This window comes from Caenorhabditis remanei, chromosome III (genome assembly GCF_010183535.1).
Source record: "Caenorhabditis remanei strain PX506 chromosome III, whole genome shotgun sequence".
Taxonomy (NCBI): Eukaryota; Metazoa; Nematoda; class Chromadorea; order Rhabditida; family Rhabditidae; genus Caenorhabditis; species Caenorhabditis remanei.
In genome coordinates, this window is record NC_071330.1 from 4,277,589 (window position 1) to 4,304,461 (window position 26,873).

A 26,873-nucleotide genomic window follows, 5' to 3' on the forward strand; every position below is an offset into this window, starting at 1 on the left:
TGTAATAAATGGTTTTATAAGTCCCTTCTCCCGCCACCAGAAGACATAACAATTGGCGATCAGGATGAGATCAACGAACCGACGCCCGGGGGCTTGGCATGTCGGACGGGAACGTTGGCTGGTGCGTCTTGGAGAAGGAAGAGGCAAAGAGATCCCGATGGACAACATCGTTAAAAAAGAGAAGCGGTAAGAAGGGTAGGAGAGCGAGGAGCTCAGGATCATCGGATCGCCCAGAAGGAAGAAACCGTAGAAGCAGTAGCAGTAGAAGTAGAAGAAGAAGAACCAGCAGCAGCGCCGAGTGAAGATGGATCGAGGTACTCGTGCACCGATTTCGAATGGTAGATTTCGTGTGGAAGCTGAGAGATGCATATGGAAATGTCATCTGCTGAAGATCGTTGGCCGAAGATCAGAGGATCGAAGCAATGATGCGGACATGGGTCCCGAAGAAGAAAAGCTGTGGAGTCTGGGCAGCGGCTGTCGTGGAAGAATCGAAGATTCAAGACAGTAGACAAATGGACTTTCATTAAAGAAAGGGAGGTGTTGTGGCGTGAACTAGCAATGGCCTAGCCTAGTGAACGTCCAGCCCTGAGGTCACACGTGGCAAGAAGATCTGCCTATATAAGACGTAGAGAACTCTTAGTTGTTGATTCTCACCATGTAATAAATGGTTTTATAAGTCCCTTCTCCCGCCACCAGAGGACATAACATCGTAATTCACAAAACACGTGGTCGACGTGTGGGGACGGAGAAGCGGTGCAATTTGATAGTGTTTTACGATGATTTTATTCGATTCGATTGGGGGGAAGATTCTCGAGGATTCGTAGCCGATGGATTTATTGAGGGTGAAATTGGAGACCAATGAGTTGAGAAGGTTAGTTGGTCCCAGCGCCCAAAAAATTTTGGAAAAGCGGGACGACAAATAAGATCGTGAGGCTCTTTTAAAGTTTATCTATGCTGAAAAGTCTAAATTTGCGCTCTTACTGTCCCGTTGTACAGTACCCGTAATTAACTACAGTATCCTCTGTATAAAAAGAGTACTGTGGTTCGTGCACCGTTGCATATGTTACAGTAGCCAAACTGCAAACTCAAAACTTTCATGAACAAGTTACGCTTATGTTGTTCCATTGTCCTTTAAACCCGTTTTGTGATTGCTGTTCTATTCTTAATAGTTCCAAAGTTCTATATAATGTTCACAAATTCATTAATTCAGTCAACACCAACGACAGGCAAATCAATGATGATCTTCGAGAATAATTATTCCTTCTTGGATCCGATGATGATTCCAGCACCACGTCCACCTCCATATGAACCTCCACGGCAACGGTGTCCCGAAACGGCAGAAACGGCGAGAATGGCGAACAAGAAGACAGAGTAGACGTTCATGGTTCTGGAAGTTTAGAGATGAAGAGGGTGGAGGGGAAGAGAGGGACTACGGTATCAGAAGGGGTACTGTAATTATAGTACGGTAGCTATAGTACATAATAGAACTAACTCGCCCAGCGAGCTACTAGACTAAGCCTGTCAGACTAGTCAGATCGGGAGGATTTACGGTATTGGGAAAGTCACTCTAGGTATAGTTCAGTAACACAAACTAGAACTAGGTCGGCAATCTTTAAAGGTAAAGTTAAGCATACAAGAAAGCTAACAACGATTCAAGATTTCTAGCTCACCAATTCAAAAACTAGTCCCCCAGGCTGGGATTTGGAAAAGATCATTCAAGACAAACTTGAAACGTCGTGATCTAGAAAGGTTTAATGTATATACCGTAGCTAGAAGAACTTGAAGTACGGTAAGAGGGGTTTCTGTAACACGATTTGCGTAAGCTAGAAAAAGTGGAAAAAGACTTTTGACATGTCCCGCTATCCAACATCTTCGGGTATTTATACAAAACTCAACCTGAACATAAAAACGCGGGGGTGATCTTTTGTTGCAAAATGCAAAAAAAAAGTTGACGACAAAGATCAAAAGTTTTATTGATTCTCCTCTGTAGACATTTCTATAAAACCAGCATCCATTTTGGAGAGAAGTCACGATTTTGTCATTTGAATCTGAATCAAGGTAAGCCTTATTTTTTTGGGGAATGCGCTCTAGTAGTGCGGTAGAGCGCATTTTCAACTCCTCACTTCACATTTCCAGAACTATGAACTTCTACACCGTCGTATTCTTTGCCATCTTCGCCATCGCCGCCGTCTCCGGACACCGTTGCCCAAGCAGAGGATACAGTGGTGGTGGACGTGGAGGACGTGGAGGAGCCATCGTCATCGGATCCACCAAAGAATAATTAGTTACTTTGTTGTCTTTGTCATGAATCTGTCAGCATATCAATTACTTGTTTGTTTTGAAATAGCTTGATTACTACAGGTGTAGAGTAAGAAGAAGTAGAGAAAAGTAAGAGCACATGTACCTCATTAGTTACAGTAATAATAACTGTATTACAAAAGAATGCCGTTAAATTTTTTGACTGAAAGTACCAAGTGAATGATAGCCGTGAATTCTGTGCATAGAGGGAGAGCCCTTATAATACTCGTTACAATGAAGTTTTACGGTATATCAAGTTCTCCGGTATATTATACGCGTTTTACCGACTAATCCGAACAATGGTTAGTAATTAATGTTCTATTTTTCAGAGTTTTCCACAAACAGTATTGCCAACACCTCCTGTGATTCTGCGTTCCAGAAACCTCATAACTTTTTATACTGACAACAAAAGTTTACTCGAAATATGCCAAAGAAAGTTCGAGATTCTATCTCATTTGATCTTTCGATCTCAAAGTCGCTTCATCTAGGTTTCACTGACAAATAGATACAAAACTAATAATACCGTAGTTTGGAGTTTGATCTTCTCGTCTTTGCAGCAATCGCTGCAGATCAACAGTTTTATTGATTCGGAGTTTGATTTTTTGTAATCAACCTCCCGGAAACCTATAAAAAAACTTTTCGGAAAACAAAAGGCTTCACGATTCAACAAGTTGCGTCAGTGGTGAGGTGAGCGTTTTCTTTAAGTTTCTGTGAAACGGCCAGTGTACATCGCAATCCTAATAATTTTGTCAATGCGAGTTTGTTTTTCTTTTTCGTTAAAATGTTAAAAATGCCGATCACTACTAAACTCAATCGGGCTGATTTAAAATCTCATTAACATTCTAATACAGTAAATTTCCAGAATCATGAACATTTACATTTATCATCTTCCCATTTGCCATCCTCGCCTCTGCTGTTTCCGCAAACTATCCTGGATCGAAAATCGGCAGCGGTATTATCATTGGAGCCTCCTCTAAAAGAATTCACTTAAAATACGATAATAAAATATTGAACATTCAATCAGTTTTTTCTTCAAAACGGCTACTGGAGTATCAATATTCGCTGTTTTCAGTGCAAAATAGCCAACTTTGGAAGGTCTTTCTGCAGTTCTAACAAGCAGGCAGTTCTCATCCGGATGGTTCTGATTGATACCAGTTCAGATTCGGACGATTCTAATTAGGCTTAGTGACCGCATTGTTGAGAATTCCGGTTTCCAACTTCTGATTTCCATATAAATAAATGTATTCCGACTCCTGTCATTCTACAACTGCAGCAGTTCGGGTTAAAAACTATCTCATACTTATGAGGAAAAGTCAGAACTTGAGAAATATGATTGTTTGAAATGTGCTTTGAAGAATTTTCTGCAGCCAACTTTATTCAGAGAATTTTATTTACAACTAAGCAACTGAGTGATGAATGAGAATACAAATGTAAACGGATTATTTGAAAAATGGAAGAAAAAGAGCACAGGAAAGTACGATTAAATAATCAAAACATTGGACCTGCGTACTCATTTGCGATAGTTGGCTCGATTGGTGTGAAATGGACGAGTCGTTGGTATCTCTCCTCGATGTGTGGCTCCTCTTCATCGTCGTCGACACCATTGGCACAAAATAATGAGAAGTGGAAAATAAGACCTTTAAAAAAAATAAATTATTTTGAATCTCACTAGGAAATAGAGTCAGTTTGGAGATATGACATGTGACCTATACCATTGGAAAGCTGAGAAAACGTTGATTCCAAATATATATTTAATTTTTGCCCGCAAGGCCTGGTATTCGAGAAAAAACGAGGTAAAAATAATTTGACATTTTCCAGAACTTTGACCTTGTTTTTCTCGAATACCAGACTTCAAGGCCAAAAACTAAAAAATATGTTTGGAATCAGCGTTTTCTCAGCTTTCCAATGATATATTAGCTCAGCACAGTTCTTACAACTCCGCTCCCTCCACCGAAACTCCCTTGGAAAATGTCTCTTTTTCTCTTAGTCTCTCAATTTCGCACGCAATTTTCTTTGGTTTTGGTAGAGCGCGGTTGTACGAAGCGTGTCGTGGCATATCTCCAAACGGACTCGATGACATTCCCTTGTCAGTTTAAGCAGTCTTACCAGCGAAGCTTCCGAAGAGAACCCATTCCTCGAATTGTCCGACTTTCATAGCTTCTCCATCTATGAAGACAGCTCCCACCATGCAGAGTACAAGGGTGAAGATGGCAAGCTGAAATATATCTATTGGGTAAATAATGATAAACGTTCGAAAACTATAGTATTACCTCGATGAATGCGAGCAAAATCAAGCCTCTGCGATGTCTCGCAAAATATGCGAAAGTTGAATAGAAGATGGAGAGTGTCACGTTGATTGAGACATTGTAGAAGTGCTCGGAAAGGAAACAGAGGAAGATGGAAGCTGCGGATAGGATGAAAGACGTGATGATGAGAGCTTTTTTGAGTGGAGTTTGTGCGGGCATTGCGGATTCTGGAATGATGATGTTAAGTGAGAGAGATTTTGGTGGATTTCCAGAAACGCAAATAGGTAATGCTGGAATCCAGAGTGCTCTACTAATACATTACGGTTACGGTCACACTTGCAACGGGCCGGGCCGTGACGAGAATTTCCAAGGCCCGGCCCGGCTGAAAAATTTGAACTGGAATTTTGAACAAAAATTTGAATTTTTTCCCAAAAATGTCGAATTTTTGACTATACTTCGGAATTCAATCAAAAGATAGTTATTCATCAAAAAATTGAAATTTTTAATGTAAAATTTCAAAAAAATTCAAAAAATTTGGTAAAAAATAGGTACCTTGTTTTTGAAGCCGGGCCTTCGGGCCGGGCCGGGCTGTAAATTTGCAAGTATGGTTACGGTAGATGCAAAAACTTTGCCAAATGTCAAACTTTCTAGTTATTGCTATTATCGGCTCACGAACTTGTACCGGTGGCTGTTAAAGGCTCACCTAATTTGCATGAAATGGTCTCGAAGCGGAAAATATAGTTTGCAGTTCTTTTCAGACTTGCAAAGCTCAAAAACACGACATTTGATCTTTTTCAGTTACAAGACGAATCTGCGAAAATCCCAATAAATTGGATGAGTCTTTAACACCCCCCAACACAAGTTTGTGAACCGATAATAGTGGAACTTTTACAGAAAACAAGCGGAGAATCACTGCGGCACGCGAGGCGACCGCAGCGCCTCATTCAAGGTCCGCATGGAACATATATTTGAGTCAAAAGCATGACTAAACCATATGATCCCGGTTTCGACACTAAACAAGAATTGGTCAGAAATGTTGGTAATACTATAATAAAAAGGTTGCTATCGAAGAAGAACTACAAATGCAAAATCTAGAAAAATTCCGTTTTATAATAATTCGGAAATCATAGCAAAAAAATACTAGGAAACCAAGAAGCTGCCCATAAAACAACGAAAAATGAAACGATCGAGACTCTTTCGAGAGGAAAAGAAACCACAGATACAAGCAACACGTTGACATGAATATATTGTTGGTGGGAACACATGCACAGAACAGAGCGATTCGATACGAAAACACCTCGTGATCGATCTCTGTTTTGTGTTGACATGCGAAATAGTTTCGAAATAAATGTAGAAAAAGGAATCGGGAAGGACAATAAAATGAGTCAGGAAGTGGTGTATCAGAAGAAAAAAGATTCAAGTGAAATTCAAAATACTGTCGAAAAAATAAAGTTTCGACAAGGATTTTCAAAAAATAATTTCGCGGGCTGGAACACGCAAACGCATAAAGTTGTGGGCGGATCTTAAACTGCAAGCTTAATTAAGCGGCGCGGTTCTAATTCCAGTTGTTTTTTCCAAATTAAGAACCGCGCCACTTGCAGTTTAAGCTCCGCCAACAACTTTATGCGTTTGCGTGTTCCAGCCCGCGAAATTTTTTTTTGAAAATCCTTGTCGAAACTTTATTTTTTCGACAGTAGAGCAACTATGGAACATGTGAAGAGAGATGCTAATGGGGTCATTTCATGGAGGTAGCAGTGGGTTTACAAGGGAATTCCGAGACCATGCAAGTGCTTTTTTGGATGAAACTGTCAGAATGAGTTAAGAATTATCTCAAGAGACATTCTTGAACTTTTTGAAATCCGCCCGACACTTTCAGCCGAGTTATGAACTTTCAAAGTTTTGCTCTGATTTAACACAGGAAGCCTAATTTTCTCGCATTAAAACTTCTAGATATAAATAATCTAACCCGTCAGAACACACACGGTGGATTTTGATATAAAGATCGAGTTTGGAGCTTGTGGTCAGACTAAAACTGAATTAGTTTGCTCAAATTGATTTAGATGTCATATGTATCAAAAATTTATTAAAATCAACTTTAAAACAAAAGACATATGGAATAAGATAACCATACTTGCAAACCGGGCCGCAACGGGCCGACACGGGCCGGCCCATAACTCGCTTCAAACTCAATATTATGAGCTGAAAAATATACCAAAATGTAGATCTCGACGAGTTCTATCTCCGTGACCCACTACGGGCCGGATGGCTATTCGGTAATGTGCCGCGGGCCGGGCTAGAATGGCTTTTTTGGCCATTTTCGCGTTTTTTGGCACTTTTTCCCGGCCCGCGGCACAATAACAAATAGCCATCTGGCCCGTAGTGGGTCACGGACATAGAACTCGCTGAGATCTACATTTTGGTATATTTTTGAGCTCATAATATTGAGTTTGAAGCGAGTTACGCGCCGGCCCGTGTCGGCCCGTGTCGGCCCGTTTCGGCCCGGTTTGCAAGTATGAAGATAACAAAGAAGTAGTATTCGAAACATTGATTCGATAAGAGATACACAGAATTCAGTCCCAAACAATAAATTCAAGCGCAGCACGTCCTCGTCTATTTTTCATTCGAATCGTTGCTTCCGTGTGATCCTCACGGAAGAAATTGAATCCCGATGCGATCTTCACAGTTACAAATGCTCCGCCCGTAAGCACTTTGCACTCTCTTACAACTCCTTCCGGAAATTCTTCATGACTGATTCCTTTGAAAATTGTGTCCTTATTGAAACCAGCATCTCCAATTTTTCTCAAAATGATGTGCTTCATTCTTCGATTTGAACCTAGAATCCAATGCTTCATGAATTTATTCAATTCCTTATTAGAAATTATAGCATCGTAGATTTCAACGAATGCTGAATTAATCAACAGCAAGTCATCAGCTATCAACGTGTGATTCCGAACAACCGGCTCATTCAAAGAGATGACGTCATGGTTTTGAATGAGCGTTTTGTGAAGTGATAATGTGTTTTCAAAACACAAAGCGTTGATTTCCAACCTTTTGACCGGAATTTGAAGATTCATCATATCACGTGCAAACGCATAACTTTCAGTTCTGACTTCAAACTGTAATATATTGTATCCTCTTATTGTTTCACGTATCACTTCAAAATCAAGCTGTTCGCATCCATTCCAAACATAGAATGCGCTGATTTGTGACATGTGATATACTTCGAAACAATGATCGATAAGAGTCCTGACGTCGATTACTGACAAGTTCCACTCAAAATCTTGAAGTGGTACGGGTGTGTGGTCCATGGCCCTCAACACTTGGAAATAATGATTCGGTGCTTCGTCAACTTCCTCATCCTCATCATCCGCATCTTCTGATTCCTCCTCAGACTCCTGTTCATCGTCTTCGTCCTCATCGTCTACCTCGTCACTCTCACTCTCACGAGAAGCAACTCGTCTATATTCTTCTTGCTCATTCAAATCTTCTTCATCTCTATCACTATCCGTGTCCTCCATCAAATTATCACCTTGATTTTCTTCCTCCCTTCCATCTTCCTCATCCTCACTTCCTTCGGATTCGTCGTCGTCGAAATCCGAATCGGGGTCATGTAGATGTTCCCTTTCATCAAACAAATTATCGGTGAACTCTACGAAATCGTTCGACTTGAAGCTCTCATAATGAAAATGGACATTGTGTGGGACACCAGCATTTCTCAAATTACCACTTCTCATGTTTTCTGGTGAAATTTTGAGTTCTAAACTGCTGTTGGGCTGAAAATAAAACGTAATCTCGATAAAACTCTCAACGACCAAAGAAACTGAGTCAGCTTTTAGGTTGAGATTCACAACGGCTTCTTTACTTCTTGTTGAGCAAAAGGAGACACCTAATCTGAAATGAGGAGAGCATAGAAATAAGTGTTTTTTTAGGAGAGTGTTCTTACCGATCGATTGCAGTCATACATTGTAATGTCTTCTTTAAAGCCTTCTCGGGTAGACAAAGGAGAGGGAAAGAGGAGACGACGTTAGCCATTGTGGGGCAGAGTACAATAAAAATATGATGGTGAACGAGGGGTATCTTATCGACTTGTTCATATAGACTAATCTCTTTCCCAGAAGCAGAATACAAGTATGCAGCAATATGGATAAATAGAAAAAGAGTGTGTTGGCTGTTGGTTTCCGAGGCTCAATAGTGTCTGTGAGATGCAGTTTGTAGATAGGTACAATGAGACAGATGACGCTGATTCGACAGTAATATTTAAATGACCAATAGAGCAATTAGATTGTTGGTAGATAGATAAGTAAAATGAGACAGATAATGAAGATTCGATAATAAGTGGATGAAAAATGAAGCAATTACTTCATAAATGGCAGATGACACTATCTGTTGAGACAGATGAGGGCAAACAAACTATTTAACATAATACTGCTGGCATCTTGGAGGGAGCCTTCTTGGTAGTCGACGGGAAAGATTATGGAACACCAGAAGGTACAGCAGTAACTCATTGTTCTTTGGGCTAACATGTGAGTCGTTCGATAGATGTATGAAACATGTAGTTCGATACCGATAATCAGTAAATAATGCTGAAATGTATGTTAATATGCGTTTCGAAATTTTGAAAACAAGTTAATTTTTTAAATCATAAAACTTTATCCAATTAGAAAACATAGAGATGGCAACATAAAAAATACAAAACATTTAATCCCAAACAACAAATTCAAGCGCTGCACGTTCTTGTCTATTTTTCATTCGAATTGTTGCTTTCGTGTGGTCATGTCGGCTGAAGTTAAATCCCGACGGGATTTGGACAACTCTGAATCCCAAAAAGCAAGTCACATTCACCTCTCTCACAACTCCTTCCTCGAATTCTTGATGAGCGATTCCTTTGAAAATCGTGTCTTTATTGAATCCAACAATTCCACGTCTACTCAATAACATGTACTTCAGCCGTGAATTGGAACCTCGGATCCAGTGCTTTATAAACCTATTCAACTCCTTGTCCGAAATTGAATCATTCTCAATTTCAATGCGTGAAGCGTTGGTCATCAGTAGGTCGTCAACTTTCAATCTCTGATTCCGAATGAGTGGCTCTTGTAACGAGATGGAGTCATAGTTTTGGATGAGAACTTTATGAAGAGACTCCGTATTTTCGAAAATGAATGCAGCAGCGTTCAACTTTTTGGCTGGTATATCGAGGCGCACAACTTGATGTGCAAACTGAGGATCCTCTGCCCTGTTCATAGAAATTGAAAGGCCTACAGTATTGAATCCGTTAAGTGTTTGACGCAGATAATCAATTTGAAACATATCCGCTTGTCTCAAAAACGACACAAAGCTCAGTTGCGATTTAGGGTATATTTCAAGACAATGATTGATAACAGTCCTGACGTCGTCTGCTCTTAAATACCAGTGTACTGGTCTAACTTTTTCTTCTTCGTCCGAATAATCCTCTGAATCATCCTCTGATTCAAAAGAAGAAGATTCACTAGTGTCCTCCGAATCTCCATCACTATCACTTGTCTCACTTTCTCGCTCATCCTCACTGTCGTTTACATCATTGTCATCTTCATTATCATCATCATCATCCCACTCATCAAATTCATCTTCGTCGTCGTCAAAATCAGAGCCAGCATACTGTTCGCTCTCTTCATCTTCATCTCTAGATATATACTCAACAAAATCCCCTAGTCCATTATTTCGCTCGCCGACTCTCACTTTCATAGGGAGTCCGACAAAATGTCTTGGTATGTTTTCGGGCCAAATCGTAATTTTTATCTTGTTATCATCTCGGAAATAACAAGTTATCAAAATGCAACTTGTAATGTTCACTCTCAATGAACATGTTTTCAATTTCATGTCTACTATAATTTGCTTAGTCCGTTCGGAACACCATGAGATGCCAAATCTGAAACCAACTTTCATCAAATCTTTGGAAAGTGAGCGGAAAACTTACCGATCGATTGCAGTCATGCATTGTAAGGTTTTCGTTAAAGCCTTCTCGGGTAGACGAAGGAGAGGGAAAGAGGAGACGACGTTAGCCATTGTGGGGGAGAGTACAATGAATGGATGATGGTTGTCGAGGAGTGTCTTGTCCTCTGGTACCAGTAGAGCTAATCTTTTTTTCCCAGCAGCAGAAAGCAGGTGTGCAGGATATGGCTGAATGAAAGGAGAGTGTATTGACTTTCGGTTTCCCAGATCCAATAGGGTCTGTGAGATTCAATTTGTAGATATGTACAATGAGACAGATGATTCGATAGTAATATGCAAACCACATAGCAATTAATAATGATGATAGATGTAACAGTCATCTACTTTCAGTTCTTACTGCTCTAAAATCATTCACTCTCAATTTCCGATTTATCGTACACATAGTATGGATAGGCGTAAGGCTAAGGATGCTATATTGTAGCAGAGCTGTTCAACTGATGATGCCTGGCAGAGTACCAAGGTGCTAGTATGCGCCCAATAGGTCGTAGTGCTGAATACTTATTTGAGTACTCAAATTCATGCTAATAAAGTCTTGTCTCTGCGGATATTGAATTCAGATTATGAGGCACCAGGAAAAAAGCTCATTTAAAAAATCATAAAACTTTATTCAGAAAACATAGAAATAGCAACAGAGAAATACAATAAATTTAATCCCAAACAATAAATTCCAGCGCAGCACGTCCTCGCCTATTCTTAATTCGAATCGTTGCTTCCGTGTGATCGTTGCGAGTGAAGTTGAATCCCGATGGGACTATGATAGTTCTGAATCCCAAAAAGCAAGTCACTTTCACCTCTCTCACAACTCCTTCCTCGAATTCTTGATGAGCGATTCCTTTGAAAATCGTGTCTTTATTGAAACCAACATCTCCACGTCTTGTCAATAGTATGTATTTCATCCGTGAATTGGAACCCCGGATCCAGTGTTTTATAAACCTATTCAAGTCCTTGTCCGAAATTAAAGCATCCTCGATTTCGATGTTTGCAGAGTTGGTCATCACTAGGTCATCGACTATCAATCTCTGATTCCGGATGAGTGGTTCTTGTAACGAAATGAAGTCATAATTTTGTATGAGAACTTTATGAAGAGACTCCGTATTTTCAAAGATGAATGCAGACGCGTTAAACTTTTTGGCTGGTAAAGCGAGGCGCACAACTTGATGTGCAAACTGAGGATCCTCTGCCCTGTCCATAAGAATTGAATGGTCTACGGCATTGAATCCGGTAAACGTTTGACGCAGATAATCAATGGGAAACATATCTGCTCTGTCCAAAAACGACACAAAGCTCAGTTGCGATTTGTGGTATACTTCAAGGCAATGAGCAATAACAGTCCTGACGTCGTCTGCCCTTAAATACCAGTGAACTGGTCTAACTTCGTCTTCTTCATCTGAATAATCCTCTGAATCAGAAGAAGAAGAAGAAGAAGAAGATTCACTAGTGTCCTCCGAATCTTGATCACTAACACCTGTCTCACTTTCTCGCTCATCCTCACTGTCGTTCACATCATTGTCATCTTCATTATCATCATCATCATCCCACTCATCAAATTCATCTTCGTCGTCGTCAAAATCAGAGCCTGCTGACCGTTCGCTCTCTTCATCTTCATTTCTAGAACTATACTCAACAAAATCCACTAGTCCACAATTTCCCTCGCTGACTCTCACTTTTATAGGCAGTCCAACAAAATGTCTTGGTATGCTTTCCGGTATAATCGAAAGTTCTATCTTGTTATCATCTCGGAAATAACAAGTTATAAGGATGAAACGTGTAATGTCCACTCTCAATGAACATGCTTTCATCTTCATGTCTACTATAATTTGTTTAGTCCGTTTGGAACACCATGAGATTCCAAATCTGAAACCAACTTCCATCAAATCTTTTCAAAGTGAGCTGAAAACTTACCGATCGATTGGAATCATGCATTGTAAGGTCTTCGTTAAAGCCTTCTCGGGTAGACGAAGGAGAGGGAAAGAGGAGACGACGTTAGCCATTGCGGGGCAGAGTACAATGAATGAAAGAAGAGGTTGTCGAGGAGTGTCTTATCCTCAGTCAGATAATTTCTTTTCCCAGCAGCAGAAGGCAGGTGTGCAGCAGTAGGTAGAGTATGTTGACATTTGGTTTCCCAGGCTCAATAGTGTCTGTGAGATTCAATTTGTAGATAGGTGCAATGAGACAGATAATTATGATTCGATAGTACTAAGTGAACGAACAATGGATCAATTAGTTCATAGATGCCAGATGTCAGCTAGGTTTTTTTAAAATTGTGTTGCTATGACCAAGTGAAGAGCATTCACTCTACAATCCCTCGCAGGTATGTATAAGGTAAAGAAAATCAGTTGAAAGAGTTTCAAAAGCCCCAAAAGTTCTCTGGGAGACAGTTGAAAATTTAACAACATGCCGTTGTATCAAAGGTTTACGGTATGTTGCACAACGGTTAGCATGGCTCCAGGAATAGCTTTGTACAAATTAAAACCTCCAGAATCGGAACTGCAGATCTGCTATGTCAGTTGGTTCCGATTTACACAAGTTCTAGTTCTGATTTGGACAGTTCTGATTACAGAAAGCGTTCAAAAACTGTGATGCCTCTATCTAATGCTGTCGGAAATAGAACTGGTATCAGAACTGACTAAAACATGGCTTCGCTTAAGTACTCCAACTTTTGAATTGTAACAATTTATTTTTGTTCTTACTTGTATAAGTGGTGTGAGTCCTTCAAATAAATCAATCAATCAACCTAAACTCATTAGACATAGATTTGACGGTTTTGATTCTGGTGGTTCTGATTAGGATTAGCAGTAGGTACGAAATGGAGAAAATAATTTATTCAAACTCAATAGTATTCACATGAAATATCATTCTTCTTTGCAATATTTCTTCATTTCTCCAAAAAACATTTCACTTCTTATGATGCTTCCGTCCGAACAATCCACCTCCTCCTCCACCACCAGCACCTTTCGGATGCTTACTGATATGATCCATCGAGTTTCCAGAACTCACTCTCTCCGCCGACGTTGTTTCTTTCTTCTTTCGTCCGCTCAAAAAGTGACCCACTTCTGCCATACTCAACCGTTTCCGTGGAGGAGTTTGGTAGTGTTGACGTGGTTGACCAGGCGCATTTGAAGACGTGGGAAGATGTGGAGATGGAAGTGGTTGTGGTGGTTGTAGTGGTAGTGGCTGGGTTCCCAGGGGGAGAGGGACTGGTGGCGTTTTTGGAGAGTGTTGGACAGGTTGATGTGGCGGTGGAGTTGGCGGCTCTTCGTGGGAAAAGTCTTTGGTTTTCTGGAAAAAAAAGCACGGTACATACTAGCTCGACACACATGTTACAACCGCGCTTCACCGGAATGCTCTTGAAAAATGTTTTTCTTTGAGTCTCTCCATTTTGCACGAATTTTTTTTTGGTTTCAGCAGAGCGCGGTTGTAAGGAGCGTGCCGTGCTAATACAGTGAAACGTGGGAGTCATGGCCTAGAAATCCAACGGCTGTGAAGCTGCTTATCGTATATGGCCTAGCTTTCTCACTTTGTTTTTCTAGGCCACTGGAAAAGCGTGGTCTAATGGATCAAGTTCAGAAGAACTAGGCCATAATTTTTATTACTTTATTAATTTCCACAAAAATACGCGTTTTCAGTCTGCGTCCGTACCCGGGAATGGCCTAGTTTTCGCTTGTTCCGGTTTCTAGACCACGGTTCCAGCTAACATTCTAGAAAACCCTAAAACCTATCTAAAACGTGTCTATTTTTCCGATTTCTATACGTTTTCATCTCAAAAGCTCTAGCTGACTCAGTGGCCTAACTTATCCAACGCTTGTGTTTCTATGCCGCCATCACAGTTTTCATGATTCTCTCATACTTCTAATATAGAATGACCTAGCTTTCCCAGTACTTGGTTTCCTAGGTCATCATCACCTACCGTATTCTCCGTCGTCTTGGTGTTCTTATTCTTTCTCTTATTCTTCTTCTCATCCTTTTTCTTCTTATTCCCCCCACCCAACAAATCCTTGATTCCTTTCTCGAATGCCGTCTTCTCCTCACCAACTTCTTTCTTATCTTTTCTCGTTTGATCCGCGTTTCGCCGCTCCTCTCGATTCTTCTTCACCTCCTTCCGACGATTCTCTTTCTCTTCTTTCTTCTTACGCTCCGCCTCCTCGACTTCTTTCTGAAAATGAATTCTAATGAAGCCAACTGACAACTGAAATGACTCTACCTTAATCCGTTCCTCCTTCTCCAATCGTTCTTTCTCCTTCTTTGTTTTTTCCTCCTCATTCTTCACCTTTTCCTCCTCTTTCTTAAACTTTTCTTCTCTTTCCTTTTTCTCATTCTCAATCATATCCTTCGCATCGGCTTCACGTCTTCTAACATCCGCTTCTTTCATATCCTTCCACTTCAGAATCGCTGATTCTCCACCCCAAGAGTCGGGAACGAATTCCGGGTATTTGAGCATTGTTTCAAGGACGAGACGTTTGGCCTGAGAGAAGAAAATCTTAGATTTTGAGAATATTTTGACTTATAATGAATCAAAAAATTCTTAATTGTCACGATGGCAGCCGTATTCTTAATGGTCGCCCTAGCCCGAAAACGTTTCATGGTATTCTGCGTCTACGTGGGGAGCATGGGTTAATCTTGCTTTTCACAAACTTGAAATTTAGAATTTCCGCACCTTCGCAATGCAGCTGCGTATCGTCGTTAACATAGCTCGGAGTCGATACTCAGTGAGTATGATTGACCCGAAAATCTTAAGTATCCTCATGTCACAAGGCACACGTAATCTGCCTGGCACCGTGTTTTTCTTAAACTGGAAAAGATGGCTCACAAGTAAAAGTCACCGTAGAGTTATGGGACGTGACCTATATCATTGGAAAGCTGAAATCACGCTGATTTCAAATATATATTCAGTTTTTGGCGTCGAGGCCCAGTATTCGAGAAAAATAGTGTCAAAGCTACACCACGCCGCCGATATTTTTCATACGTCGGTAAGGTAATGACTTGTTAGCAGTCCAAACTTTGACCTCGTTTTTCTTGAAGACCAGACCTCGAGAGCAAAAACTGAATATATTTTTGAAATCAGCGTATTCTCAGCTTCCCACTGATATAAGTCACGGTCAGTCGCCGCTAAGTTATAGGACGTCGCGACCGCCACGCTTCTAGAACCCAGAACATTTTCCACAAAAAACCGTTCCCACCTTCTTCTGATCACTCATAAACGCTCTCAATTCATAATCCACTGCCACCGAAATCTTATCCGAAAACTGTCCCAATTTAATCATCGACGTGCTGAAGATATTATCCAGAATCGTCAATAATCGATCATTAGCCATCTCTCGATCATCCATAAAATAGACACGAATCGCCCGGATATCGTCATATTTGAACGCCACCGACTCCAGCATTTCCATTTTTATGAAGAGTGCCAGAAGACGTTGAGCCATTTTCGACATTGCCTCCGCTTCACAATCCCTTTGGAATCTGCCACAAAGTGCATCCGGTTTGTTGTACCAACGGAGCTCGAATTCTGGTTCAAGGAAGTATACTGGACTAAAATGATCAGTGGGTAGATCAAATATTTCCAGCTCCTCTTCTGTGATTTTTTTGACAGTGAATCGTTTCTTGTCATCTTCAGTCATTGTGGAGATTGGCGGATAGTAGATCGGTGTTGGTGGCGTTTGGGTGGAACCCTGGAAGACATTCAAATACACACAGGTGTGCAAAATGTAAGGTCGCGTAAACGCGGTCCGTCGCTCAGCAGTTGGCACGGTGCCAAAAACAGACTTGGCTGAGAGCCAAGTTCTTTCAATGAAAAACGCAACGCACACGCAACGCGACTGGCGCGGTAAATTCAAAACTTTTCGTTGCAGATCTTCCGTCTCGCACCCCTGTGTATACATAAACAGTACCGATCACGTAGATTTTTTATGAATCATATAAATTAAAAGTAGAACTCCATTTTTGTAGTTAACAACGTTTTTGTACGGACACTCCCTAAAGAGTTATGACCATTTTAAGACGACAGCTTGAAAATCGCCTTATTTTGCACTGAAATGGGACGATTTGAGGGAGAAATTACTTTGTCGATGTGTAACTTGCTAGGGAGTGTCCGTTCAAAAAAGTTGTCAACTACAAAAATGAAGCTCTAGCTTTGATCTGTTTGATTCATTAAAAAACTTACTGGGTTTGACAATCAAAATAACCATGACACACTCTCAAAGTTGGACAATTTCTACTGAAAACAGCAAATGTTGATAACCTTTTGAGCGGTACTGTAGTCATAGGATCAACCATCTTGACCCCGCCCCCTATCTAACCCATGCCACGTGGCCCCGCCCCGCCCCCATAACAACTCACTCCATCTCTTGTATCCAAATAGTCGCTAAACGTTTGTCTCAATTTGAAATATCGATCCATTCTCACTTCGACTGCTCTCGCTTTCTTTGGTTTTCTGTTCTTACTGTCGTAACAGTCTATCGACGACGTGGTGGGAAAAATGTGAACTGATCGATACATTTTTAAAAATCGATCAGTTTCACAACCTTTTTTTCCTCGTGAGAAGGGGGAGATTCGGATCAAAGATAACGGAGAAAATCTAGATTTTCACGTCATCCGACTTTTTCTTACAAATTATGAGAGAGACAAAGAATTTGTGGAAAGTGTGAAATGAGCATTCATTTCTGGAAAAAAGTTCTGGAACGTTTAACATGACATCCTCAATCGCCAAGTATTTACGTGGTTTCTAAAATTCTTGAACTTTTTCCGGGGTGTCACAGCTCTTTGTAGTAAGCAATAAATGAGCTATGATCACCAACATTTGAGATGTAGATGTATTCAACAATAGCTGAAAATTTTTAATTTTTAAGAGATGCACCTTATGAGATTATTGTGACTACAGTAACCAAAAAACGTTTTAAAACCGTAGTCTTACACAAACATGATTATTGCAATATGTATTAATATCACAATTTTAAGAAGAAATCTTTATTCAGAATTGGTGGGAACATCGCCGAGTAAGTGGCAAACTTGTTTTTCAAGCAAAGATGCGAAATATATTTTCTTATTGGCGCTGCAGGGTTCTTACAACTGCGCCCCACCAAAATTCCCTTGAAAAATGTGTCTATTTCTCTGCGTCTCTCAATTCCCACCTTATTTTTCCGAGTTTGAGTAGAGCGCAATTGTAAGAACACCGTGTATTAAGAATGGTCGACAGTACTAATGCGACGATTTTCATAAAGTTCTTGATCATTTTCTAAAAGAAGTTCGACTTTATAAGAAAAAAAGATAACCAAACAATTAAATGAATTTTGGAAAATCAACAGGAATATTGATAGATTTTCTGTTGTAAAATTCACGATTTCATTTTATAAATGTTCACTGTTCCGATATTTTGTAGTTCAGGCTAACTTCAATTATGAATTTAATATGTTTGCCCTGAAAAAATGATTTAAATAAAATGTAATCCAATTATGATGTTAAAAAATATGTTTAGAATACAACAGTTTTTGCAATGCGTCGGTCTTTTTTGGCTAGAATTGGATGAAAAATTATTATTTTTTCTATTTTTCACATTTTGAACAACTTTTTTTAAAGACGATTAAAAGCAATCCCTCTCCCGACTTCTTCCGACCACAACTCCATTAATCGATGTTCGTACTCACGGAATAATCAGTTTTCAATTGCAGCAGATAGATTTGCTGTAATTCATGAAAATCTATAAACTAGTAGAGTACACGGCGCCTCTGATGAAGTTATTCCAATAATTGTTGCTATAAAAAAGAGTGTTAAGTAACAGAGAAAGCTGGAAATTTCAATTTGAAAAAGAACAAAAAATATACTACTGAAAACAAAATCAACAATTTATATCAACAGTAACAAGGTAAAAATTACAGAATCAACGACAGTCATGACAATATTTCTGCGATGGGCCCTCTTGATATCTTCTATGTTGGAACCATTTCCCACACTTCTCACAGTAACAATCGTCGATATCGTAGTTGACGGTTTCCAAAACGACTTCTGAGGCAATCTCACTTCCGATTCCACCGCCGAGACCACCAACGATTCCTCCAATGAGACCTCCAAACAATGTTCCGATTCCTGGGAAGATTGCTGTTCCAATCGCAGCGCCTGGAAATTTGAATATTTTGTTAGCTGACTTTTAGCGCGAAAATCGATAAAAATCCAACATTTTCTCTCAAAAATTTCCATCACTCACCTACACCACATCCTGCGAAACCAACACCTGTCGCTGCCACCGTCGTTACTGTCTTCTGAATTGTGTTTCTACTTGAATGATTCTCGATGTCAGTGGCAACACATTTTCCAATTTGATACGCATCATGAGCAATCGATGCGACCATTAAAACAGGCGCCACTTTGTTCACAACATCCAAAACAGCACCTGCTCCACCAGCAATATGGGCGGTGGTTCCAGAAATTGGAATATGTGGATCTGGTACACCGGTAATCGCCTTGTTCACATTGATATGAGGATATTGAACTTTTCCATGTGGCATATCGACGCGCGCGAACCATTTCGGATTTCCTCTGGTCGATTTGACGGTTTTATCGAAGACACTCACGATATTCGACTTTCTTCCTCCAATTTGAATCGCATATTGAGCTGCATTCTTCGCAGCTCCAATGGCTCCGCCTTCGGCTGCATGGTGCAATGGGTTCTTGCTCTGAAAATTGAAAATGTTTGAAGAAAAGTAGAATAAAATTACCTTCTCGCTGTCCTCCATTGATTTATCGAGTAGAATGTGTTACAAAGTTGCAGTAGATGTGAGAAATGTGCTGAAAACTGGCGAAAAGCGAATAAAAATTAATTTTTGAATTAAAGATGAGCAAGGAAAACTAATTTTCAAACATCCCGCCGTTTTCTGGACTACGGTAGTTCTCAAAGTCTGCAAAACACCGTCACGTCAAAATGCACTTTTTTCAAAAAAAAAACTTTCACTGAATTTTATAAAATTCAACGGTTTTTTCGCTGGAAAGTAAATGAAAAATATTCAAATTGAAGTGAAGTATACTTTATAACCTGACGGAAAAATATTCTAGCTCAATAATTTATTTTAAATTCAATAGACAAAAAAACAAATAAATTTTACAACAATACTTTCAACGGCACTTCAGACACAATTGTTGATGTCCCTCTTTGTATCGATACCGCTTAAATTCTTGTCGACACTTTTTGCACTTCGGATGATCGATTCCAAGGCTGACCGAATCGAAATATTTTTCACTAGCTCCTTCAGCATACGCTCCAGCACCGGCTCCTCCCAAAATTGCACCAAAAAGTCCACCTGCCATGGTTCCAACACCCGGGAGAAATACTGTTCCGATTGTAGCGCCTGAAAATGATGTTTTATTGTAGAGAAAAAATAATAAACGCTCACCAGCTGAATATCCAGAGTATCCTCCGACGGCCGCCGCAGCGGTAGACACTGTTTTTTGTAGTGTGTTTCTGGTAGAACCGTTTTCAATGTCTTTGGCAACGGCGCGATAGAATTGAACAGTCTCGATGGCAACCGCAACGACAGCCATCGCCGGAGCCATCTTGTTAACAACATTCAAAACTCGTCCGGCTCCAACATCAAGCTTTGCAGTTTCAGAAGAAATTTTATTATGTGGATCCTTGACACCGGTAATCGCCTTATTGACATTGATATGGTAGAATGGAACTTTTCCATGTGGCTTATCGATTCTCGCGAACCATTTCGAATTTCCACGTGACGATTTAACAGCGTTGTCGTAAACATTTACGATATTCGATTTTCTTCCACCAATCCTTATATCATAGCGAGCAGAATTTCTGTAAGCTCCGATGACTCCACCTTCAGCGGCATGTTGGAAAACGTTTCTTGTCTGAAAAATCGTTTGAAATTTTAAAAATTTAAGAATTAATTACCTTTTTAATGTTTGAAGTATAATTCAGAAAGGTTGGAATCCTCGATTTTAGTGCGTATCGTAGATGTATTCATATAAGAAATTTGGAGATCTTGCTCCTTCATCGGACCATAGGGTTGATGTTTTCGCACGAAAGGTTGTAAGAAAGAGTTTGTCAAAAATCGGTGACACCAGGGTGGAATCGAACCACCGTCTACAGATTAAGCCTCCGCAGCACTACCACTGTGCTACCGGTGCGCCCGAAATTCGACTCTCTCTTTCTTTACATTAACCTTATAGAGCACAGTCGACGTCCGGCAACGTTCGTTGATTCCTAGACGCGAAGCTCGAGTTTTTTTTTTTGTTGTTTAGAAGTGTGGAATTCCAGATTTGGTCCTATTGATTATTTGAAGTATAATTCAGAAAGGTTGGAATCCTCGATTAATGTTTTTTATCATTTTAAGGAGTAAAACAAACTCGAAATTTGTGACAAAAGTAAAAAATGAGCAAATATTGCGCAAATGAACTAGAAAAAAAACCAATTTTCTAATATCCCGCCGTTTTTTGGACTATGGTAGTTCTCAAAGTCTGCAAAACACCGTCACGTCAAATCCCACCGATTTTTTAGCGAAGAAAATTTTTCAAGGGTGGTTTTTAATTTTCCGGCTCAACAATTTATTATTAAAAAAAAATTAATAACAGATTAAAAAAACAGTTTTACAAAAATAGTTTCAACGACAATTTGGGCACAAATTCTGATGTCCTTCCTTGTATCGATGTCGTTCGAATTCTTGTCCGCACTTTTCGCACTTCGGATGATCGATTCCAAGACCAATCGAATCAAAAACTTTCTCACTGGCTTCTTCAGCGCATGCTCCTGCAGTGGCACCTCCAAAGATTGCACCAAAAAGTCCGCCAACAATTGTTCCGATACCCGGGAGAACGGCGGTTCCGATGGCAGCGCCTGAGAAATTGAAAAAATTGTGATGAAAAAGAGAAAAAAGCTCACCAGCAGAAAATCCAGACATTCCTCCAGCGGTCGCCGCAGCAGTAGATACTGTTTTTTGAAGTGTGTTTCTGGTGGAACCGTTTTCAATGTCTTTGAAAACAGCGCCGCCGAATTGAACTGTCTCGACAACAACCGAAACGGCAGCCAGAGCCGGAGCGACTTTGTTAACAACATTCATAACTGATCCTGCTGCTCCAGCAGCATGTGCAGTGGCTTGAGAAATCGGAATGTGTGGATCTGGGACACCGGTAATCGCCTTGTTCACATTCACATGATGATATTGAACATTGCCATGTGGCTTATCGATTCTCGCGAACCATTTCGGGTTTCCGCGTGACGATATGGCAGCCTTGTCGTAAACATTCACGATATTCGATTTTCTTCCGCCGGTTTTAACAACGTAGCGAGCCGCATTTTTGGTTGCTCCGAGGACTCCACCTTCTGCGGCATGTTGGGACGTGTTTTTAGTCTAAAACCTCGTTTAAAAATATAAATTCGTAACCTTTTCAGAGTTAGTTACCTTTTCCTCGTCTTCCATTGTTTCGGCGAGTAGAAAGTGTTAGAAAGTTGCGGTAGATGTGAGAAATATGATAATAACTTGAAACGTGAATAAAGATGAGCAATAGCAATAATAGACTAAAGATAAGCAATAAAAACTAATTTTCAAACCTCCCGCCGTTTTCTGGACTACGGTAGTTCTCAAAGTCTGCAAAACACCGTTACGACAAATCCCACCATTTTTTGAGCGGCGCAAAGTTTTTTGAATTAAAATGCTGAATTTTCATCCGCATTTTATCAATTTCTTCTCTGAAAAAGTCAATTTACAACTTAAAATTAATATTACAGGGTAAAAAATCAAATATAACAATGGATCAACTGCAGAGAATATATCGGAGAGTGAAGCAAAACATTGAAAATAAAAACGATTGTGATCGTGATATTTTCATTGTTTTGAATCCCGGAGCTGCTGATTCGGTTTGTAGATTTACAATCTATATTTTTAAATGAAAATCTGTCATTTTTGCAGGATTCTTCACAGTGTGGGCACCACCTCATCACTATTCTCGCCAAAGTGCAAAAATCAGCGAATTTGAAGAAAAGAGACGACTTTCCGAATCTTGTGCTTCTCCAATATCTGAATGATATTCCAATTAAGGCTACAAACATTGTTTACTGGAATTCCAAAGTTTTCAATGAAAAATTGACGGATAAAATGGAGAGTATCCATAAATTATTGTAGGTTTTCAGTTTTGTAGAAAATTGTCAAAACTCTCTTTTTCGGGAGATTTTAAACCAAAATATTGAGAGAATTCCCAAAATTTTCTATTTTCAGCGATGATCCGTCCGTGCTCAACCCATTCGAATTTGTTGATGGAGCGCTCTCGAATCGTTACGGACCAGAACAACAGTGGTTCGTTTTGGATTCAATATTGAAGAATCATGAGTGAGTTTTGCCATTTTCCAGTAAAAATAACAAAATTTTCTCATTATTTCCAGCGAAAATCACGAATCACGCGAACATTCTGTGCAACAAGTCGTTCAAATGGGATCAAAAGTGTTCTCGCAATTCCAGAATTTCATAATCGTCGTGTTACTATCAAAATACTGTGATGGATGCCTTCTATCTATTCTGAATCATATGACTAGTCTAACTCTCGTCAAAAAGTTCGTTTGGAATTTGGGACGTGGAGTTTGGAGTCCGAAGACACGAAAGAAGATGGATTTGTGTTTTTCGTGGGTTGGCGACGATGAAAAAATGTACAAACCAAGCTGTTGGAGATACTCGAATGCAGAAGAGGTGAGCTTGAAGAATATATCTGAAAAGTCTTATAATAATAAAAATATATATAATTATTTCAGAGCTCCGGTTCAACACCGCCATCTGCTAGCAAAGTTGCAACTTCTTCGTCAAAAACGGTGTTTTTTCATAAAAATCTGAGAAAATTAACAATTGTTTCCTTTCAGACCCCAGTTCTTCCCGAAAGCGATTCACATATTTCTAAGAGTAACCGGAACGATGTTCTGCCGAAATCCAATGATTATTTTGGAGCGCTTTCTTCTTCAACGTCATCTCACGAAGATTCAAACGAGGTTTATCGGGAAAACAAAGTGCAGAAGAAGAATGCACAAAGAACTCGAAGGTGTACGTGTTTTCTAAAGCAATTCTAATGAAATTTTGTGATTTTTTCAGTGGATCCATATTCGGATGAATCGGATAGCAGTATGAGCTACCGGCAGCCAGAGAAAACAAAGAAAACGAATCGATATCCACGTGGTTGGATTTTTCACTGAAAATTTTCAGCCAGCTTTTTCAGTTTTGAATAATTTTTCGAATTTCAGAAAATCCTTTGAAGCGAAGAAGTATCGCATGCTCGTCGAGTGATGAATCTGACGTGAGGCCGATTTCGATTGGAGAAAAACGCAAATTTGTGCCGAAACATGTTCAGCAAGTTGTGCGAAAACCTTCCAACAGTGAGTAATTGAAGAAAATTCAGTTCAGATCGCACATTTCTGTTTGAAGGCGCTGAAAAACTTAATTTGAATGTGTATTATTTAAAAATATTGATTTTCAGCTTGATTTTTAACGTTTTTTGCCACTTTTTGAATTTTTACACAAAAAATGTATGCTTTTTTCAGAAGAGATGCACGATGCCTTCATTCAGATCAGTCAATGCTTCAACGATGCACAAACCGTCAATTTACCATTAACACGAGAACCAAGTGACGTCTTTTGTGCATTCTGTTTCAGCTTCAATTCGAACTCGAATCATTTTTGCTCGGCACTCAGCGATGCTGAAAAAATGGCAAATAAGAAAGTGAATGAGATCATGAGAAATGTGAAGAAGCTGGATCGAAGCAAGTTTGAAGAGATCAGAATGTTTCTGCTGGACGAGACAAATATTTGGAAGAAAGTTTCGTTGTCGGGAAGAATGGCGAAAAGGACAGGAAAGCCAGAGGTAAATTTGATTGGATTCGAGCTGAAAATTCTAATAATGACTATTTTTCCAGAAATACTATAACAGCAGCGATGAGAAGAGTGAAAAAATCGACAAAAAAGCTGTTCATAGATCGGTAAATGTATATTTTAAACAACTATTTTTTGAACAATAAATGATTTCCAGAAACGGAAGAGAACCAATTCGAGGCGTCCGAAAAGACAACAGTCCGACAGTGAGGATTCAGATATGTCTTCACCAATCAAGAAGAATTTCGCGTCATCCAAGTCCTCCCTCGCTTTTCGATCTACTTCTGAATCCAATAAAACTCGTTACTCAAATACTGGGCGACCACTTCGAAAGGTTCGAGAAGCTCCTGGTCCGCCAACAAATGAAGTCTCTCAAAAAGATCGTAAAAAGGAGGAAATCTGTCCTGATGGTGACTGCTTCGAGACTGTCGACTTCCAGAAAAAGTATTTTATCAAAAGAGCGGTTGAATGTGGATTTCGATACCCTAATGATGGTTTGTGAACTGAACATGTATCTCTTTAATACTGCACCGCTCCAAAAGGTTATCAACTTTGGATGTTTTCAGTGGAAATTGACAAACTTTGATAGTGTATTTCGGTGTCACCTGATTGTTCGATAAACTCAGTTTTGTATGGGTTGGACAAAGCAAAAATATCACATCATTTTTGTTGTTGACCATTTTTCTGTAGGGACACTATCTCGAAAGTTACAGGTCGCCAAAGTAATTATCTCCATGTAATCGACTAATTTCAGTTCATATTAGCGAAAACTACAAAAAATAATGATAAACTCAGTTTTGTATGGGTGGGGCAGAGCAAATATCACATTACTTTTTGTAGTTTTCGCTAATATGAACTGAAATTAGTCGATTACATGGAGAAATTACTTTGACGACCTGTAACTTTCGATATAGTGTCCCTACAGAAAAATGGTCAACTACCAAAATTATGTGCTATTTTTGCTCTCTCCAACCCACGGAGTTTATCGAACAATTAGGTGACACAGAAATGCACTGTCAAAGTTGGTTAATTTCCACTGAAAATAGACAAAGATGATAACCTTTTGAGTGGTACTGTAGCGATCTGAACTCAACCACATCTTTTAATTCCAGATTACGTCCCGCCCCCAGCAGACCGATCTACATGGTCCCGCGAAGATTATAGAACAGAACAGTTCGGACCTGTATATGCATCTGCTCGTGATTTCCGACCGGATTATTTGAATAAACGAGGAGATCGGCTAGTAAAGATTCAACAATTCGATTGGGAGAGTGATTCTGGAAACTGTGCAGAGAAGAGCGTTCCAGAAAAAAGAAGTTCTCAAATGATGAAGCGAAAAGAATCCACTCCAACGACCTCTTCAAAAAATCACTTACAAGAAGCTGTCACCGAGACTCATAACTTCCTTCCACCACTGAAACGATCGGATGTTGAATTTATTGATTGCGAGAATTCGATAGATGGTGAAGAATATCAAGAAGAAGGACCGTCCACGACGTCTCATGAAAATCCAACGTACTACCCAGAATTTCTAGTGAACATTCCAGTCGCTACCATTCCGCCGAATTACATCACACTTTCGGACGACGATGAGGACGAAATGAATAACAATGTGACGTCTTCTGTCAAATCGACTAAGTTGAATGATTCCCGGAAAGGTTGATAAATTTGAAATACTGATTAAGTAAGCTTGAATTTTTCCAGCCCAAGATCTTGACATCATCACTCTCGGCGACAGCAGTGATGATGAGGCGCCGAGAAGATTCCATGGAATGGATAGCTCGCAGCTCGGTTAGTAAGTAATTTTCTAAAGTTTACTATCTAAATATTAGCACTGCACGTTTCTTACAACCGCGCTCTACCGAAACCGAAGAAAATTGTGTGCGAAATTGAGAGATTCAGAGAAAAAGAGGCATTTTTCAAGGGGATTTCGGTGGAGCGCAGTTGTTAGAACTATGCCGAGCTAATAGTTGACTTCTATAATCGGCCACGCCTCCATTCAATACTCTTCTTACCAGGTTTCAACGAATACCAAGGATGCATACAACAATGAACCCTACTCATGTGCTCTACTCGAAGTTCTACATATCCCAACTACCATCGTGTATCAATTTCATAGTTTTGTTTCATAGAAGTCCCCTTTTTTATAATAACTTTCGAGTAATATTTATCATCGATTTTCTGTTTCATTATCACTTTTTTTCTGTTAATCATTTTTCTCTACTTGATATAACGGACAAATTCTCACATATGCCCATTTCATAGTAATGTTTTATTTCTGTTTTTTTACTGCAACCCTTTCAAATGTAAATTTCTTGTTTCTGTTTTTTTGTGATTTCTTCTTAATTGACCACTATTTGTTCAGATCATTCAGCTTTTTGATCAGCAGGGAAGAAGTTATGGGAAACGTGGAAATTCAACGATGGGAATGTGAAAGTGAATAGAACTTGCCGGAAAGCCCCCTGACTAATCTAGTATCAGGTCGTTGAGATATCCC

At 39.7% G+C, this 26,873-nt stretch overlaps 9 protein-coding genes across 9 annotated transcripts; 2 read left to right on the forward strand and 7 right to left on the reverse strand.

Annotated features, from left to right (window-relative positions):
• Nucleotides 1-1,186: 1,186 nt before the first annotated feature.
• Nucleotides 1,187-2,281, forward strand: GCK72_009022 (uncharacterized protein; the record flags this gene model as incomplete). Its single annotated transcript, XM_003099484.2, has 2 exons — nucleotides 1,187-1,371; nucleotides 2,137-2,281. 2 exons carry the CDS (start codon nucleotides 1,187-1,189, stop codon nucleotides 2,279-2,281), a joined length of 330 nt encoding a protein of 109 aa, XP_003099532.2.
• Nucleotides 1,255-2,256, reverse strand: GCK72_009023 (uncharacterized protein; the record flags this gene model as incomplete). The annotated part of the gene is made up of 2 exons (XM_003099479.2): nucleotides 1,255-1,387; nucleotides 2,153-2,256. The coding sequence occupies 2 exons, from the start codon at nucleotides 2,254-2,256 to the stop codon at nucleotides 1,255-1,257; spliced, it is 237 nt and encodes a 78-aa protein (XP_003099527.2).
• Nucleotides 2,282-3,786: 1,505 nt separating the features above from the next.
• Nucleotides 3,787-4,763, reverse strand: GCK72_009024 (uncharacterized protein; the record flags this gene model as incomplete). The annotated part of the gene is made up of 3 exons (XM_053727172.1): nucleotides 3,787-3,935; nucleotides 4,405-4,513; nucleotides 4,569-4,763. 3 exons carry the CDS (start codon nucleotides 4,761-4,763, stop codon nucleotides 3,787-3,789), a joined length of 453 nt encoding a protein of 150 aa, XP_053586749.1.
• Nucleotides 4,764-7,114: 2,351 nt separating this feature from the next.
• Nucleotides 7,115-8,278, reverse strand: GCK72_009025 (uncharacterized protein; the record flags this gene model as incomplete). Its single annotated transcript, XM_003099422.2, has 1 exon — nucleotides 7,115-8,278. One exon carries the CDS (start codon nucleotides 8,276-8,278, stop codon nucleotides 7,115-7,117), a length of 1,164 nt encoding a protein of 387 aa, XP_003099470.2.
• Nucleotides 8,279-9,242: 964 nt separating this feature from the next.
• Nucleotides 9,243-12,523, reverse strand: GCK72_009026 (uncharacterized protein; the record flags this gene model as incomplete). Its single annotated transcript, XM_053727173.1, has 4 exons — nucleotides 9,243-10,449; nucleotides 10,498-10,700; nucleotides 11,192-12,386; nucleotides 12,435-12,523. 4 exons carry the CDS (start codon nucleotides 12,521-12,523, stop codon nucleotides 9,243-9,245), a joined length of 2,694 nt encoding a protein of 897 aa, XP_053586750.1.
• Nucleotides 12,524-13,427: 904 nt separating this feature from the next.
• GCK72_009027 (uncharacterized protein) lies at nucleotides 13,428-17,027 on the reverse strand (the record flags this gene model as incomplete). Its single annotated transcript, XM_053727174.1, has 5 exons — nucleotides 13,428-13,811; nucleotides 14,440-14,685; nucleotides 14,734-14,994; nucleotides 15,710-16,201; nucleotides 16,869-17,027. 5 exons carry the CDS (start codon nucleotides 17,025-17,027, stop codon nucleotides 13,428-13,430), a joined length of 1,542 nt encoding a protein of 513 aa, XP_053586751.1.
• A 1,378-nt stretch (nucleotides 17,028-18,405) lies between these two features.
• GCK72_009028 (uncharacterized protein) lies at nucleotides 18,406-19,258 on the reverse strand (the record flags this gene model as incomplete). The annotated part of the gene is made up of 3 exons (XM_053727175.1): nucleotides 18,406-18,641; nucleotides 18,730-19,198; nucleotides 19,241-19,258. 3 exons carry the CDS (start codon nucleotides 19,256-19,258, stop codon nucleotides 18,406-18,408), a joined length of 723 nt encoding a protein of 240 aa, XP_053586752.1.
• A 376-nt stretch (nucleotides 19,259-19,634) lies between these two features.
• Nucleotides 19,635-21,949, reverse strand: GCK72_009029 (uncharacterized protein; the record flags this gene model as incomplete). The annotated part of the gene is made up of 5 exons (XM_003099482.2): nucleotides 19,635-19,867; nucleotides 19,913-20,381; nucleotides 21,251-21,366; nucleotides 21,412-21,880; nucleotides 21,932-21,949. The coding sequence occupies 5 exons, from the start codon at nucleotides 21,947-21,949 to the stop codon at nucleotides 19,635-19,637; spliced, it is 1,305 nt and encodes a 434-aa protein (XP_003099530.2).
• A 329-nt stretch (nucleotides 21,950-22,278) lies between these two features.
• GCK72_009030 (uncharacterized protein) lies at nucleotides 22,279-26,172 on the forward strand (the record flags this gene model as incomplete). Its single annotated transcript, XM_053727176.1, has 13 exons — nucleotides 22,279-22,386; nucleotides 22,439-22,647; nucleotides 22,745-22,855; nucleotides 22,909-23,209; nucleotides 23,272-23,328; nucleotides 23,377-23,554; nucleotides 23,603-23,686; nucleotides 23,752-23,883; nucleotides 24,049-24,368; nucleotides 24,421-24,483; nucleotides 24,534-24,870; nucleotides 25,489-26,034; nucleotides 26,081-26,172. 13 exons carry the CDS (start codon nucleotides 22,279-22,281, stop codon nucleotides 26,170-26,172), a joined length of 2,538 nt encoding a protein of 845 aa, XP_053586753.1.
• Nucleotides 26,173-26,873: the final 701 nt, after the last annotated feature.